Raw genomic sequence first — 18,337 nt, 5'->3', positions numbered from 1 at the left:
AATTGGTAGATGGTTGAATTACAGGAATGGTATTTCTTTAGGTAGAACATTTTATATAGATGACTTTTGAATAATACATGTTTCACAAATTCAAAAATAAATTTAGAAAGTTTGAAAAAGCAAACCTAAATTGAATTAAAATTAGAATTTAAGAAATCCTAATTAGAAATTAAGAAACTCATATTTCCATAAATTTACAACAAAACTATACAGAGTAAAAAATTAAATACTGTGGCCATTTCATTGGCATATAGTTGCTTGTAGTAAATCTCTTATGATCTTTGTCATATAAGTTAGCTATTTTTATTCTTTTTGTCAGTCATGTTTCTATATGGCCCTTCAATAATTCAGGCCAAATTATGATGCCAAATCACCAAGGAATATGAGTACAAGAAGATATGCATATGGCAGCTAGAAAAAAAAAGAGTCCACAGAAGGAAGGGTGAGGGAGTTAGGACAGAGAGATTCCATCATTAAGAAAAGGAAAGGAAGAATCTTTTCATAAAGTAATGAAGAAAGTGGAAGAGAGGAAGATATTAGAGGTCAGCATCTTCCTTGGTCTCCAGTCTCTTCAGGTTGAAGGAAGAAGGGGGAGAACTTTTAAGTCTAAACATTTTCCCAGGACATGGTGAGTTTACATTAAAGACTTTTAAATTAATTTTTAAAAAGAGAATACATTTTTAATTATCAAGCTTACTATTTTTTCTTGTCATATAGGAGAAAAAAATTTAGAACAATGAAATAAAATTAAGAAATTAATTTTATTATAATGCTAAAATTTTGATCCAATATGTTTTTATAACACTCACAGTGATACAACTGCCCTCAAAATTCCATACCCTGGAAAGTTCCATTAATCAGCCTTGTGTATTCCCACACCAGGAATTGTAAGCCTGACAACTGGTACAAAGTTCACAAACACATATTTTCTTGGTGCCTACCTTAATTTATGGTTCCTAATCCAAGCCAAATATAATATCTTTTTTTATTTGAATTTTGTCAGCTGTATCTTCTTTTCCCTCCAGATATTTATTTCAACCCACTGTGCCACTCTTCAAATCTCTTACTATATCTCTTTTCCTCAGCAGATAAAAATCGTGTCCGAATCTTCGCGACCCCATGGACTGCAGCCTACCAGGCTCCTCCGCCCATGGGATTTTCCAGGCAAGAGTACTGGAGTGGGGTGCCATTGCCTTCTCCCAAATATAAAGCTAATTGCTCTTAATCCCAAAGTGCCTCTACCACCTACATTTTTATCTACATTCACATTTGTTTTAACATACCATCATCTGTTCAAAGGTAGAAACATACTTCCTGTTCAAGGCTCTTCCTTCTACCTCAACCCTGATCCCAGTTATCTCTGAGCTTTGGCCCATCAGTTAAACCCTACCAGCTTTACATCTTTTTAACTTTTGCTCAACCCTGGCTTCTTGCTTCTGCTTATACATATGCTTAAGTCTCTTCCGTATTAAAATGCTGACTTCCTTGAGCCTGCAATCAAGTTTTATTAAACAGCATGTCTCTTCTCATTATAGTTGAAGTATCAATAAGGGCATTTTACATGAAATGACATTATGTTCTTAATTTTTCTTAATTACTTCATACCAAGAGCAGGAAGAGATGATCAGGAAAGATGAGAATTCTAACAGGTAAATGACAGTGTTCAGCTTCAGCATGAATTGAAAAAAAAAAAATAGTAAACATACAATGAAGATAAGATACAATTTTCCCACAATCAGATTGACAGAAGTTAAGGAGAATGCTGATACTCAGGGCTTCCAAGGCTCAAGAAAATATACTGTAATATACTCATGATGACAGCATGAATTCCAACAGTGTAACCATTCTGTAGAGTAAACTGGTTATTTATATCATAAGCCCTAACATTTGTGTTCCTATTAGCCGTGAAATTGAACTTTATAAAAATGGATCATTATAGTAGTAGTAGCTTTAGCAGACATGGCAATAATAGTTGAAAAGTTAAAATTATTAAAGTCCATTATTAGATTTAAAATGTGTTTCATAAAACACACAGTATAATAGTTAATCTTTATTTCAGACTCATATTATTTGGTCATTTAACAAAGTGATCAAGCACTTCACAAAACTGAATTAAAAAAATACATCTTCAAAATGATATAAAAAGAGGAACAAGCTTGGTTGGAGCCAAAATTTAATCTGATTATGCTATTTATATGGAAAAAAGGCAAAGGAAACAAAATTATAACACTAGAATTTTTATAAAGTTTTGAAGAAGCATTGATATATTTGAGTAATATCATAAAAATCATAAAAATTTACTATTAATAATTTACATATTTGGGTTTCCAGATAAAATTAGGAGAATTTGACTTGGTATATAGATTCCTAATTTCTGATTCTTGCTCCATCATTTTAGAGCTGTGATTTTGGCCATGATATTGCATTTCTTACACCTTATGTTTTCTTTTTAAAAAATGATGCTGTTGAGCTAATGGATCTCTACAACGTGTCTACTATCTCTAAAATGCTTAGATTCAATGATAGAATAAGTGTGATAGAATAATAATTACAAAATAACATATGAAAGGTAAAAGGAAAACAACTTACCAGTTAGTAAGATATCGATGAAAACATCTTCTTTGGTGGGATTTTGGAAAGGTATAGGAATACATGTCTGAAGATGAAGGTATGCAGTTACTTTTTGTATTTCGTGAGGCTGGGGGAACAGTCCTATTCCGGAGATGAGGAATATCCATTCACTAAACTGTTTAAAGATAGACATACATAACATATATGTCGTAATTACCTATTTTTTATTTGTAACACTTAATAAATAAAGAACACATAAAAATTTTGGCAGAAAAAAAGTATTTTGTTAATATTTAACAAGCATCATTTTATCTTTCCTTACTTTTCCAAATTCCTTTTGATTTTGCTGAAAAATCAATGTTTTTATACTGAAAAAAAGGCCAAAGACCAGTATTCAAGTATTAAACATATTTCAATACATATAGGTTATTGATAACAATATATAAAAGAAATCTTAATGAAAACCATGCATTTCTGTTCAAGGTTTTTAAAAAAATCAATTTGTCTAACAAAATGTGTACTAAACATTGTATGAAGCTTCCAAAACATTAGAATTTCAAATGAATTTTAGATAGTTATCACATTAAAGAAAAGAAGGTGAGGCATAGACTGAAGTCTCATTAAAAAGAAGTGAGAACAACTTGTGTGCGTGCTTGTGTTCTCAGTTGGTCAGTCGTGTCCAACTCTTTGTAAGCCTGCCAGACTTGTCTGTTCATAGCACTTTCCAGGCAAGAATACTGGAGTGGGTTGCCATTTCTTCCTCCAGGGGATCTTCTTGACCCAGGGATTGAACCTGCATCTCCTGCACTGGCAGCTGGATTCTTTATGACTGCGATTGTCATATTACTTATTCCCATTATCTAGTACAACCTATGTTTTCTTATCACATGAAATGAAAGAATGGCTCAAAATTATGTGAAGGAGACTGAAAGTGGCCACTGTTTTCATTGGCATTTCATAAACCTCTGTTTGAAAATGTTACCCTTGTATTCATTTAGAATAAAAGTCCCTTAAGACTCTGTTTTGCACTAAACACTTTACTAATGTTACTGACGAGTGAAGAGGTCATTAAATAAAAACTGACTAACAAGAAGAACTAAAGAGCCTCTTGATGAAAGTGAAAGAGGAGAATGAAAAAGTTGGCTTAACGCTCAACATTCAGAAAACTAAGATCATGGCATCCGGTCCCATCACTTCATGGCAAATAGATGGGGAAACAGTGGCTGATTTTATTTTTTGGGGCTCCAAAATCACTGCAGATGGTGATTGCAGCCATGAAATTAAAAGACGTTTACTCCCTGGAAGGAAAGTTATGACCAACCTAGACAGCATATTAAAAAGCAGAGACATTATTTTGCTAACAAAGGTCCATCTAGTCAAGGCTATGGTTTTTCCAGTGGTCATGTATGGATCTGAGAGTTGGACTGTGAAGAAAGCTGAGCACTGAAGAATTGATGCTTTTGAACCATGGTGTTGGAGAAGACTCTTCAGAGTCTTGTGGACTGCAAGGAGATCCAACCAGTCCATCCTGAAGGAGATCAGTCCTGGGTGTTCATTGGAAGGACTGATGCTGAAGCTGAAACTCCAGTACTTTGGCTACCTGATGCAAAGAGCTGATTCATTGGAAAAGACCCTGATGCTGGGAAAGATTGAGGGCAGGAGGAGAAGGGGATGACAGAGGATGAGATGGTTGGAAGGCATCACCAACTCCATGGACATGGGTTTGGGTGGATTCCGGGAGTTGGTGATGGACAGGGAGGCCTGGCGTGCTGTGGTTCATGGGGTCACAAAGAGTCAGACATGACTGAACGACTGAACTGAAACTGACTAACAATGTCCTAGTTTATCACCTCTAAAACCACAGAGATGTTTTCAAGCTTAAGTTCCAATAAAAAGAGGGAAACTTACTTTATGATTCTTTCCAAGTAGGATGGGTGGTGACAGCAAATCCATAAAATGCTGTCTTAGTTCAGTTCAGTTCAGTCGCTCAGTCGTGTCCGACTCTTCGCGACCCCATGAATCGCAGCACGCCAGGCCTCCCTGTCCATCACCAACTCCCGGAGTTCACTCAGACTCACATCCATCGAGTCAGTGATGCCATCCTGCCATCTCATCCTCTGTTGTCCCCTTCTCCTCCTGCCCCCAATCCCTCCCAGCATTAGAGTCTTTTCCAATGAGTCAACTCTTCACATGAGGTGGCCAAAGTACTGGAGTTTCAGCTTCAGCATCAGTCCTTCCAAAGAAATCCCAGGGCTGATATCCTTCAGAATGGACTGGTTGGATCTCCTTGCAGTCCAAGGGACTCTCAAGAATCTTCTCCAACACCACAGTTCAAAAGCATCAATTCTTCGGCACTCAGCCTTCTTCACAGTCCAACTCTCACATCCATACATGACCACAGGAAAAACCATAGCCTTGACTAGACGGACCTTTGTTGGCAAAGTAATATCTCTGCTTTTGAATATGCTATCTGGTTGGTCATAACTTTCCTTCCAAGGAGTAAGCGTCTTTTAATTTCATGGCTGCAGTCACCATCTGCAGTGATTTTGGAGCCCAGAAAAATAGTCTGACACTGTTTCCACTGTTTCCCCATCTATTTCCCATGAAGTGATGGGGCCGGATGCCATGATCTTTGTTTTCTGAATGTTGAGCTTTAAGCCAACTTTTTCACTCTCCACGTTCACTTTCATCAAGCGGTCTTAGTAGTGAGGATTAAAAGCAAGTTTTATCTGCATATGTCTTCAAGTGCCTGTATTACTTTTATTTAGAAATTCTATGAGCATAGGTTCACTGTATTTTCACTTATGATGCCTGAGCTTGATCATACACAATTGATTGACTAGAATCAAGTATCAGGGTTCAGTTACATTAACAACTGTTTTATGTAAATTATTTCTTGGCTATTTTATAAAACAAATCATGGATGACAGAAATTGGCTTACTTTAAACAATTGGAAATGCGCTAAACTACAAAAACAGAAGATCATGTTTTCATGTTTCACCAAGTAGTCTGGAATACTGAGCTTTTAAGTTAAACCACGCCCCACCATTCTTGGACATTAATCACTAACAATCACCCTGCTAAGTCGCTTCAGTCGTATCCGACTCTGTGTGACCCCATAGATGGCAGCCCACCAGGCTCCCCCATTCCTGGGATTCTCCAGGCAAGAACTCTGGAGTGGGTTGCCATTTCCTTCTCCAATGCATGAAAGTGAAAAGTGAAAGTGAAGTCGCTCAGTCATGTCCGACTCGTAGTGACCCCATGACTGCAGCCCACCAGGCTCCTCCATCCATGGGATTTTCCAGGCAAAAGTACTGGAGTGGGGTGTCATTGCCTTCTCCGAAAAATGAAACAAGTGTAATTAAAAGACAGTAGATCTGGCTCACACACTGAGTAGAGCTCAAGGGCATCTGAGCTTGCTAAGAATCAAGAGAGTTTTCCATAGACACAGGCTGCAAGGACCAGACTCATGCTGGGTAATAAAATCACTTTGATTTGATCTTTTTTTCCTTCATTTCCACTATTCTGACCTTTAGATGCAGGAAGTCACACAATCAAATATAAATAAGTAATGGAAACTATTTGAAAATAAAAATGAAATGACTGAAAACCAAGAGAAAAATCTCAGAACATAATGTTTGATATCAAAGAGAAGGCCTGTTTATCATATTTGCTGCTTACTATTGTTCCTCTTATCTTGTCATGCAGTAACACAATCTCTTTGGAACACTCTGGAAGCATATTTTGAGTTTATGATATTAACAGTTGTGATGCCCTAACCAAATTAATCTCAGGATTCAAAATCCACACAAACAACTTTAGCCTAAAGTTAGATTTTTTTTTTTTTTTATAATGCAGAGTTCTTCACATGGATCCAAACTGGAAACAAATGAAATAAATTATAATCCATGGCCATTTCCTTAAGTTCAGCAAAGAACCATTTTCAGAAATAGTTACAAGCACTAACAGAATAGATTTTTGATTAATCAGCTATTTAGTTGTGTGTGTTAGTTCAAATATATTCATCAGTGAAATCAAGAGAGGAACAAAAATCTATGTGAGTTTTTCCTTAGTGGTTAATGTAATTGCAAACTCACAGACTTAGAAAAGTAACCCTAAAATTTTATTTTTAAAACATTTTATTTTTATGTCTACATATTCATCATATATACTGCATTTTCAGAAAGTTTGTTAAATCAATACTTTAGGATGAAACAGTTTTGCCTGAAAAAATTGTCAGTGAGTGTTAGTTGCTCAGTCGTGTCTGACTCTTCACAACCCCACAGACTGTAGTCTGCCAGGCTCCTCTGTCCATGGAATTCTCCAGACAAGAATACTGGTGTGGGTTGCCATTTCCTCCTCCAGGGGATCTTCCTGACCCAAGGATTGAACCTGGGCCTCCTGTATTGCAGGCAGATTCTTTAACATCTGAGCCAACAGGGAAGCCCCAAAATGTCAACTAGACGAATTAAGAGGAAGCCCTCAATGATTCAGAGATGAAAAAGGACAAAAAAAAAAAAATTAAAGGCAAAAAACTAAAAAGAAAAGGCAGGAAAAATCACAAGGGTTAAGGTAATACATTGAAAAGGTTGACATGGTCTGGACTCTAGGTAAAAGGTTGACATTGATTTAAGTCTCAGTTCAGTTCAGTCACTCAGTCGTGTCAGACTCTTGTGACCCCATTGACTGCAGCATGCCAGGCCTCCCTGTACATCATCAAGTTTGGGTTTACTCCAATTCATGTCCATTGAGTCAGTGATGCCATCCAACCATGTCATCCTCTGTCGTCCCTTTCTCCTTCCACCTTCAATCTCTCCCAGCATCAGGGTCTTTTCAAATGAGTCAGTTAGATTTAAGTCTAACCAGAGATGAAACCTTGGAAATTTGCTACAGCTTGGAAGGATAGGCTGAGAATAACTGAAAGCAAGGCCCAGTGTTAAAGTGATTGACAAAAAGGTTTGAGTTGATTACTTGTTTGAGTTCTTTTCTGTCTGATAAAGAATTGTGACTTTGACCTCTAGGCTAGGATTTTCTAAAGCTATCAAGATGAAGAACTCATCATTGCCCTGCTGATGTGCCAGACTACCTTGAGTAGATATAAGTTCCACCAGAAATGCAAGCAACTAAATTATCTCCAAGAATGAAGATGAAAGGGCTGATGCTGCTATGAAGCCATGAGCTAAAAGATAAGCCATGTTAAAATTATTTTTGTGAAATAAAATCTCTCTACTATACCTTCTATTCTGTATAAGAAGGATTACTGTTTATTTTCTTTAATATTTTTGATTCAATGGGACTTCCCTGGCAGTCCAGTGGTTAAGACTCCATGCTCCCAATGCAGAGGGCATGGGTTTGATCCCTGGTTGGGTAACTAAGATCCTGTATGGTGCCCAGGAAACAGAAAACATATATATGAAAAAAAATATATATATATACAAATATATATATATATATATATATATTTTGAGAGTCAAGCATAATCCATTGTATTGCTTCAGGTCATGTAGTAGTCAATAATCATATAAACAATTTAATAGCCTCAAAAACTTTTTTCTAAATTACACATTTTGGGGGGAAAAGAAGGCACTTGGGCTTCCCTTACAGATCAGCTGGTAAAGAATCCACCTGTAATGCGGGAGACCTGGGTTTCCCTGGGTTGGGAAGATCCCCTGGTGAAGGGAAAGGCTACCCACTCCAGTATTCTGGTCACAAAGAGTCGGACACGACTGAGTGACTTTCCCTTTCACTTTCTTTTGAGTTACATACTAGCCTTTCACTGACATGGAGACCTCTGCATTATATCTGATTTCACTCCCTCCCAGATTACAGGATTTTCTAAGTTCCTTGGATATAAAGCAAACCCTTCCACTTACTTTACTCCCCCATCAACACTTGAAGAAGTAAAAAATAATAATAAACGTATAAATACTGTAAAATTCTCACTGGCAGTAACAGTTATGACTTGGCAGTGTGCCTGTAGCTATAAAAATAGTTATGAAGATGGGCTGAGGCAAGATGTCCTAGGTTCAACCACCGACTGAGCCATAAAATGGGGTTGACCATACTTTTACCATAAGGACTCTGGTGACAATGAATTGAAATAATTCTTAGAATGGTATGTAGCAAGTTTAGAAATGGTTAAAAAATAAACTACTGTTTTTAAAAATTATTATTATTCAGATGAAAATAGAGTGGGAAAAAACATACTACTTGCAAGATTTAGATTTCATACAATTTTATATTTAAGTTCATGAAAACTTGAGTAATAAAATCCAAGTCAGAAAATTAACATAAATGCTAGCAATTTGGCATTTACATTTGTACCTACATTTTAAATCTGGGTTTATATTCTCTTTCATTCAAGTGATCTAAGAATTTAAAGATGCCGTCTTAAATGCCTGTGCATACATAATGTATACTATATTTTCAAAAGTTCATTTAAATAATAATTTACAATAAAGTTATTTTGCTTGCAAAGATGTCAAATGGATAAATTAGATTTACATATTTATTAACTTTAAAATTTAATTAACCTGTCCTGGTCTAAGAATACGCTATCATACCTGAGCACAGTGAAAGATGACAGAAGTCTGATGACTAGCTCTTCCAAGAGCAGAAGGACGAAAGTGAATAGGTACGTCTCTGGTTGAGTTAGGAGGTATGATCAGCTGTGTGAATTAAGAAACAAGAAAGGGAAACAAAAATCAATACTTTTGCTTGAATCGGCATCTTTGTGTGCTAGATATATGCCAGGTAGATGCTTGTGTGGTTAACATGTTGCCTTGTACACATTAACCATTTTCAGCATGGTTGCTTGGCAAATATTGGTGAAACAGCCCAAGATACTAAACAGTGTTCAGTAATGCATATACCACGTTCTTCCTCAAGACAATGACTACATTGATCTGTAAAAGGAAATCAGGATTAAGCTTTTAAGCTGAGTTGGAATCCCCAATAACGGAAATGTGCATTTTATTTAAGAACCCATTGCTTATTGTCCATTTCAAGAACCATGTCAAACTATTGGGAATCTAACTTGTAGCCTTGGTGAGGTCAAAAGAAATGAACTCAGTCTAAATGCAGAGGTAAGATATTCTTCTTTAGTGCACAATGAAGTATCCTCTTTGTCCTCTCACATAGATCCTCAAGGTGTGACCTACTGGAATAACTTGAGTCTGAATTGTATTAGTATATGAGTTACTGCTTCAGAGACTGTAAAAGAAGCTAAAAATTCTATCATAATAGAATGAGGACTTGAAGATCTTAAGTAATCAAAAAACTACACTGTGAATAATGTAACATTTACTATCAACACTTATAGAATGACTGAATGAATGTTATATGTTTGAAAAGTAAGTAAATTATTTTTTCACTAATATAGTTTGCCAGATAACTTTTGAAAAAGGAAACCTGCAGTTTATCAATGTCTTTCAATCATCATAGGATATAGCATTTACTGTTTAATAAACTCTGAGAATAACCATGAACAAACATACAAACTTACTTTTAGAACAGAGTTAATTTGTTGCAGTTGTTCAGTTGTTAAGTCGTGTCGGATTCTTTGTGACTCCATGAACTGCAGCATGCCAGACTTCCCTGTCCTTCACTTCTCCCAGAGTTTGCTCAAATTCATGCACACTGAGTTGGTGCTGCTATCTAACCATCTCATTCTCTGCCACCCTCTTCTCCTTTTGCCCTCAATCTATCCCAGCATCAGGGTCTTTTCCAATGAGTCGGCTCTTCACATCAAGTGGCCAAAGTATTGCAGCTTCAGATTCAGCATCAGTCCTTCCAATGAATATTCAGGGTTGATTTCCTTTAGGATGGACTGGTTTGATCTCCTTACTATCCAGTGGACTCTCAAGAGTCTTCTCCAGCATCATAATTCAAAAGCATCAATTCTTTGGCGCTCAGCCTTCTTTATGGGCCAACTCTCACATCCACACATGACTATTGGAAAAACCACAGCTTTGACTAGACAGACCTTTGTCAGAAAAGTTATGTCTTTGTGTTTTAATACACTATTAAGGGCTACCCTGGTAGCTCAGTTGGTAAAGAATCTGCCTGCAATGCAGGAAACCCTGGTTCGATTCCTAGGTTGGGAAGATTCCCTGGAGAAGGGATAGGCTACTCATTTCAGTATTCTTGGTCTTCCCTGTGGCTCAGCTGGTAAAGAATCTGCCTGCAACATGGGAGACCGGGGTTCGATTCCTAGGTTGGGAAGATCCCCTGAAGAAGGGAACAGCTACCCACTCCAGTATTCTGGCCTGGGGAATTCCATGGGGTTGCAAAGAGTCGGACATGACTGAGTGACTTTCACTTTCACTTTTCTGATTTGTCATAGTTCTCCTTCCAAGGAGCAAGCATCTTTTAATTTCATGGCTGCATGAATTAACAGAGCTAATTACTTCCTTATTATATATATGTGTGGTTTATCTGCAGCAAATTTTTTTTTTTAATTTCAGGTTGGATCTTCCTCTGATATTTCAAATGTGTTGATGCTATCAGTTAATGCACATTTAAGGAGTTTAATTTCAGAATCGAATTGAGTAAAAAAAATTAGAAAAGTTGCATTTTACATGTTCTTTCAATTTAGCAAATGTGACAAAAGAATTTCTCTCCCTCCTCCCTATATATACATAAAAGAAATCATCAATTTCATTGTAAAAGTATATAATACTACATTAATTGAGATTTTAAACTCTAGTTCTACCACTTACTAATCATGTAGTTTAAATACTTTGACCTCTCTGGCCTCAAATTCCATTTGTATATGTCAGAGGCAAGTGGTAAAAATTGAGGTTGTGTATACAACAAACCAATAACTCAATTCCTTTATTTCCACAGAAAATTTATTGAAAAATTCATCTCCCCTGGTTTCAAGGAAAAGATAAACACTGTTGGATGGAATTTGACTGCAGCAAACCTACTTGTTTAGTGTAATGGGATACATATATACATAATATGCTAAATATAGCAGCTTTCTGACACTTAAAAACATTTCATTACAAGCAAAAACATTTTATTACAAGTGTCATTAGGAGAACCAATTCCAATCTTTGAGTTTACACTAGATCCTAGCTCAAGAGGGAAAGATATTCTTCCAACAGTGAGGTAAAATGAAATTTGGATCAGATACTAGATGATGGAGACTACAGTGCTCTTAAGAAATATAATCTGAAGTATTTACTGTTAAAATAGTATCTACAATTTACTTTTAAATTGAATAGGAAGAAATGTAAGAGAGAAAAGAGAGGGAAAAGATTAAACAAATTATTAATATAAGAACCAAGATAGAAGATTTAAGTCTGTGCACTGTATTATTCTACTTCTGCATCTTTTTGATATTTTTCATAATATATAGATGGAAGAAAGTAAGTTTTTAATATAATTATTTTACTTGATAATCTATGTTTACTTATTGAAGCATTTATGGATAATCATCAATATTTAAAAATCCTCACCTATGTAAACATGAATCTTATACAACAATAACAGGAATAAAATCATACATATATATCTATATATGTATATAAAGTTATATATACATTAAAAACTACATAGATATATAATATACTTTCTATTTATTATCATTACCATTAATGTGTGCTCCTATTGATTCTATAACATATAATACTTTAATTATCTATAGATTTATTTTTGAGTTATTGCCTAATATTAAGATTAATTGCATATTCAGTGCTCAATAATATTTGATAAATGTATGAAAGAATGAATGGACTAAAAAGCCATAGCTGGACATGTTAAAGTTGAGACGATCTTTTTCATTATGCGATGTAAGGGGGTATCTGTAATATAACACATTTGTTTTCCCTTGAAACACAGTTTACACTCTCTGTAAAAGTAGTTATACAAAGAATATGAATACAACACTGTCTAATGAGTGTTTTCAGTTCTATGTAAACTATAGCCTGACCATCATATTCTGCTTAATTTATGGACAATATGGTGTTAAGCAATACAAACACACACATACATTTTAAAATAATTTCCCTAAGATTACACCATATACACCAATTTCAGCAATGTAATACTTAGCAATATCTGATTTGACACACCATGGCAATTAAGAACTAATTTCATATTATGGTATTAACTGGTAACCAGTGAGTAACAAGAGACAAGTATTAAAGTATAAACAGAGAAATCACAATTGTAGATTTGTTAAATAATTGTCAAACAGCAAACAATAAAATCCTTTATCTAAATACCATATCTACTTAATAGGGTTTCTTAATTTACTGTATGGTCCCCTGAAGAAAGTAATCTATTGCAACTATCATTTTGAAATTTACTTGAAAGCATGGTTTTGTCTTTCACTATATATATTTGGTATGGTATGTTTTGGAATGGAGAGGGCAATGGCTCCCCACTCCAGTACTCTTGCCTGGAGAATCCCATGGACGGAGGAGCCTGGTGGGCTGCGGTCTATGGGGTCGCTCAGAGTCGGACACGACTGAGCGACTTCACTTTCACTTTTCAATTTCATGCATTGGAGAAGGAAATGGCAACCCACTCCAGTATTTTTGCCTGGAGAATCCCAGGGACGGGGGAGCCTGGTGGGCTGCCGTCTAAGGAGTCGCACAGAGTCGGACACGACTGAAGCGACTTAGCAGCAGCAGCATGCTTTGGAAATACAGACAGGGATGCTGATTCTTCAGCTCTTGTTTTGTTATCTGGGGGAAGATAGAGGGATGGAGACCCAGTGAATGGCTCCAGTCTCTTATCAGGAACCAAGGATGAGAAAATGAGGCAGAGAAAGGAGAGGGAAGCAAAGCTGTCAGCACTGTCTGTGGGGAGGGAGCGGTGGGTAGGAACTAAGGAAAAGCTAAAAAGAACTGCTCCCCCTGGGATTTATATAGACTAATCATATAGTCAAAATCATATCAGTAAAATGCATAATTTTGGTGGGGACACTAATAGCTGGGGAGACTGTGCATGAGTGCCATGAGTGGAGGCAGGATGTGTATGGGAAATTGCGGTACCTTCTATCTAATTTTGCTGTGGACCTAACCTTCTCTAGTGCTCCAAAATCACTGCAGATGGTGACTGCAGCCATGAAATTAAAAGACGTTTACTCCTTGGAAGAAAGGTTATGACCAACCTAGATGGCATATTGAAAAGCAGAGACATTACTTTGCCAACAAAGGTCCATCTAGTCAAGGCTATGGTTCTTCCAGTGGTCATGTATGGATGTGAGAGTTGGACTGTGAAGAAGGCTGAGCACCGAAGAATTGATGCTTTTGAACTGTGGTGTTGGAGAAGACTCTTGAGAGTCTCTTGGACTGCAAGGAGATCCAACCAGTCCGTTCTGAAGGAGATCAGCCCTGGGTGTTCTTTGGAAGGAATGATGCTAAAGCTTAAACTCCAGTACTTTGGCCACCTTATGTGAAGAGTTGACTCACTGGACAAAACTCTGATGCTGGGAGGGATTGGGGGCAGGAGGAGAAGGGGACGACAGAGGATGAGATGGCTGGATGGAATCACCGACTTGATGGACGTGAGTTTGAGTGAACTCTGGGAGATGGTGATGGACAGGGAGGACTGGCGTGCTGCGATTCATGGGGTCGCAAAGAGTCGGACACGACTGAGCGACTGAAGTGAACTGAACTGAACTGAACCTTCTCTAAAAAAATTAAGTTTCTTTAAAAAAAAGAAAGAAAAAAGAGAAAAAAAAAAAGAGCACTCTAATTAAAATCAAGGGAAAAGAAAGTCATATTACTTAGGTAACTATAGAAAAAGCTGGTTACCAAAATGGTCAGAAATAAAGCACAACCAATTTATTTAGAGATCAGTGAAAATGAGCATGAATCTAGCCTATACATTATAATTTCAAAAATTTATATGAACATGATACTGATTTCATTGATAAATTAAAATTGGTGATATATATACATATATATATATATCACCAATGTTATATTTTAAAAAATAGCATCTGCAATTCAATTGCTAATGCCCCATGGTGTGCCAAAATCAGAACTGCAAAATGTTCTAGTAGTGGTAGGTTACTCAGCTTTCTGAATATACTTACTGGTATTCTCTTAATCTCCAGGACAAAATTTTCAGTATTACTGTTTGTTGCATGCAACTCTAAGGTTTCATGTGTAGGATTATCTAAAGAAATCATCTCAGTGACAACCCTGGAAGGAAAAACAAAGCTAGTGAACTTGTTCATAAAATGTTCAATAATAATTTCACACACTCGATGACTATTATGGGTTGAAGTGTATCCATCTAAAAGATCAAATTCTAACACCCAAATTCTGAGATGTGATTTATGCTCCAAAGCTCTCCAAAGGATCAGACAGTGTCTGGGATTTTACCTGTAATCACTGCCTTGCTTAGCTTCTTCCCTTTGCTTATTCTGTTTCCCCCATTCTCTTACTAATATTTCTTACTGGGAACATACCTCCTTAATAAGTCACTTGCTCTGAACTGAGCTGAACTACCCTTATGTATCAGCACTAAACTTGACGTCAGACATGTAATAGGAACTCAGTCCCCTAAATATAAATGGTCATATTTCATGGTATTAACCAAATGATCGAGTATTCTCAGTTGCCCATTGTTTACCCTCTTGCTTTGCCTTGAGCAAACTCGAGTCAGCCTTCTATCTTTTCGATAGGCCACTGAACTCTGCTTGTCCCCAAGCCTGAGCAAGTACCAAAAAAGTGGAATCTGTCTCCCTTCTGAGATTCTTCTGGGAATTAACTGACCACAGAAAAACCCTTTTTCCTATCAGTCCCTACCGGTCATTTCCCCTTCCTGTCTAGCTTTCCCTCCAAAGATTCTGGTTATCTTTGCTTGCTCCTCCTTTAGCCTGTTAAAGAAAAAAGCTTGTTCTGTTTGATACTGAGTAGCTTGTAGATTTCTGAGAGGAAAGTATTCTCTGAATTGCAATAGTCCCCTGACAACTATTTTAACAGTTCCTTTTCCTCCCTTGCAATAATCACTTTGAACAAAAGCGTCTCCTTCCTAATAGGTCTCCTTCCTGATACGTTTTTCTTTTCACACAAGTTTTCCACAGGATAGTTTAAGTAGCAAACTTCCCTAGAGAAGAAAAACAATTACTAAAACAAAATATATGTTTGTCCTATTTAAAAAGAGTAACTGCAGTATAACAATATCTATTAAAAAGAACTTACTTTCCAAGGTCACAATATATTTCTTTCATCATGGTTGCTTCTGGAATGTCGGTAGTTATTTTCAGTAAATACCAAAACTCTAGACCCAAATCAGGCTGAAAAATAATGCTGGTGGAAAGAAAAATTAAAAAAAAATCTTGTCAGCAGATCTAGTTTGTATGCAAAATAAATTTGGCAGAGAAAATAAATCCCAAATAGGTGGTTCCAAATATAACATTTGACAATCATTCTGTGACACATTCTACTCTTGTTTTAGATTTTTTTTTTTCATTTTTGGTGAGAAAATCACTTCTTATTCAAGATAAAGTATTATCATGAATATCTGTCTAATAAATGCCTGTTGAATCAATGTAAAATGCTTAAGCATAGGTGATTCGATTATCTTACAGTAGCTAGAACAAGTAGAGTCCTGTGTTTGAACTATGATTAAATCAGATGTAGTTGATTTTCACATGAAGACTATCAAGTGACATGCAGCTCTGGAAAGCTGCCTTTATCATCAGCATGTGCTCTCCTCTGGGGAGACAAAGAGCATGTGACAGTCTAAAAATAAAACTGGGCCGGTATTCCAGCTCTATCATCTTTTATCTGTACAGCCTTGAACAAGTCACCTAACTTGTCGAACTTCAATTTCACCATTTATAAAATGGGAACACTCATTCCTACCTCTTATGGTTACTCTGGGAATTTTAGGTGTGTATGTATGTAAAATATATGCTCTAGCAATGATAACAGAGAGAGCAGGCAGTAAGTATCAGACCAAAGTATGACTTTTAAATGACGGTTTAGCTGACCAACTCCAAGATTCAGTCTGTGCTCACAATACCTCTACAGTCACACTGGGGAGAGGAGACAGGCCCACATTTCTAATGATAATCTAGCAAAATAGTGTCTTCTATATACATTATGACCTTAATTTACATGCTTTACATTATAAAAATGTTTATCCTTTACAATTTTGCAAATACGTTTATTTCTTCATCATTCATTAAAATAAGAATTATTCTAACTCTGAAAGAGTATATAAATTAGCAAAAAGCTAGTAATGGAATGCATTGTACACACCAATAATAAGTTAAGTACAATCTTTAAAACTGTAACAATTGGATGTTACTGTTGAAACAAAGAAATTTTACCATAAGGTGAGTTAATTATGAGTATAGAGGCTATGTGTTTCTGTGTGTGTGAAAACAGTGCAAAGAAAGTTTCTCATAATTATGCCATAAGAACACTTGCCATTGCACTGCTAGTATGTGTATGTTTGTGATTTGCATTTAATTGAGAATATATAAATGAATTTTTATTAAGAATACTGAAAGTTTAACCCCTAGTCCTTATGGAATCATGTTCATTTGGCTCAATTTTTATACCCAGAAAAATATGGTTAACAAAAAGTGAGGTGAAAGAGAGTATATAGGGGGCAATTTAGGCATTATTAAACTTGATATTCCAATAAATAATATCTTTGCACTAAAGAAAACAATGGTCACTCTAAATTAGTATATTTTAGCAATGAATGATATTAAACAAAATTAAAACTATGAGCAAGTGTAATCTGAATGATTATACTATGCAAAGAAATAATTTGAAAGGTTAATTTCAAGGGATAAACAATAAATATAATGACACATTCAAACCATACCTTTCTTCTGTAAAGCCTGTACGTGCTGGAGAATAATATATGATACAGCTGATAGAATCTAGTGGAAATAGGTCAAGTTCATCGACTCCACTAAAGGCAGCACTTGAGAAGAGCACATCGAAGTGAATAATTTTCTCTTCTGGATTAAAGAGAGGTACTTCAATATAAAAACTCTCCTAGAATTACAAAAGAAATATGTAATTAGCTCTAACCTTCAGCATAGAGTCTTTGTCCTATGGAAAACCAAGAAATTTTTATACATTAGGCCATTGTTTTATATTTTTCTCTTTAGTCCACTAATGAATGTACCTCACCCTTTTAATCTCTTATGTATTTTCTTTGCTTAGCCTTGGTAAATTATAAAATTATTGTTTTCAAAAACAAATAGTCTAAGAGATCCACCTAGCTAAATACTCAGGAAACTTCAAAATTATATACAATTAAAGTATATTTTTCATCAGTACAATTATTATTATGAAGTCTGTATGTCAATGTTTCCTCTAGCTGTGGTATCAGGCTTTAGCATCTTAAGAATCATCTGTAGACATTACTGAAATATGGATTACTGGCCCCCTTCCTCAAAGATCCTGATTTAGTAGATCTGGGATGGGGCTAAAAAAATCAAATTATGCTGATGACATGACTACCTTCCCATTTAGAGGCCTTCCTTCTGTCTAGTTTTTCTGGTTCTGGCTCCCAAGTGTGCCTGGAAGGCACACTTTACATTCCAAGACATTTCCTGATTCTCATTCTGATCCATTTTGGCTAATGACATATCTTTGTCTAAAAATTTTATTTAAGCGTAGTTGATTTACAATGCTGTGTTAATTTTTGCTATATGGCAAAGTGAGTCAGTTATACATATATTCTTCTTCATATTCTTTTCCATATAGTTTAGTTTAACACAAGATATTGAATATAGTTCCCTGCGCTATACAGTAGGACTTCGTTGTT

The 18,337-nt window shown here is 36.0% G+C and overlaps 1 protein-coding gene across 2 annotated transcripts in view; it reads right to left on the bottom strand.

Moving 5' to 3' along the window:
* The window catches only part of CFAP47 (cilia and flagella associated protein 47), a 504,014-nt gene that overhangs the window by 107,106 nt on the left and 378,571 nt on the right, over window positions 1–18,337 (bottom strand). For both annotated transcript variants that reach the window (XM_027534335.1, XM_027534336.1), the window contains 5 exons: window positions 17,384–17,559; window positions 15,742–15,849; window positions 14,628–14,736; window positions 9,136–9,240; window positions 2,590–2,746 (listed from right to left, as the gene is read on the bottom strand). In XM_027534335.1, coding sequence (XP_027390136.1) covers window positions 2,590–2,746; window positions 9,136–9,240; window positions 14,628–14,736; window positions 15,742–15,849; window positions 17,384–17,559 — 655 coding nt within the window. The remainder of the gene's footprint in view (window positions 1–2,589; window positions 2,747–9,135; window positions 9,241–14,627; window positions 14,737–15,741; window positions 15,850–17,383; window positions 17,560–18,337) is intronic.

Source organism: Bos indicus x Bos taurus, chromosome X (genome assembly GCF_003369695.1).
Source record: "Bos indicus x Bos taurus breed Angus x Brahman F1 hybrid chromosome X, Bos_hybrid_MaternalHap_v2.0, whole genome shotgun sequence".
In the NCBI taxonomy this organism is placed as follows: domain Eukaryota; kingdom Metazoa; phylum Chordata; class Mammalia; order Artiodactyla; family Bovidae; genus Bos; species Bos indicus x Bos taurus.
The sequence above is the reverse complement of the archived record's forward strand: the minus strand, read 5'-3'. Positions and strand labels throughout refer to the sequence as shown.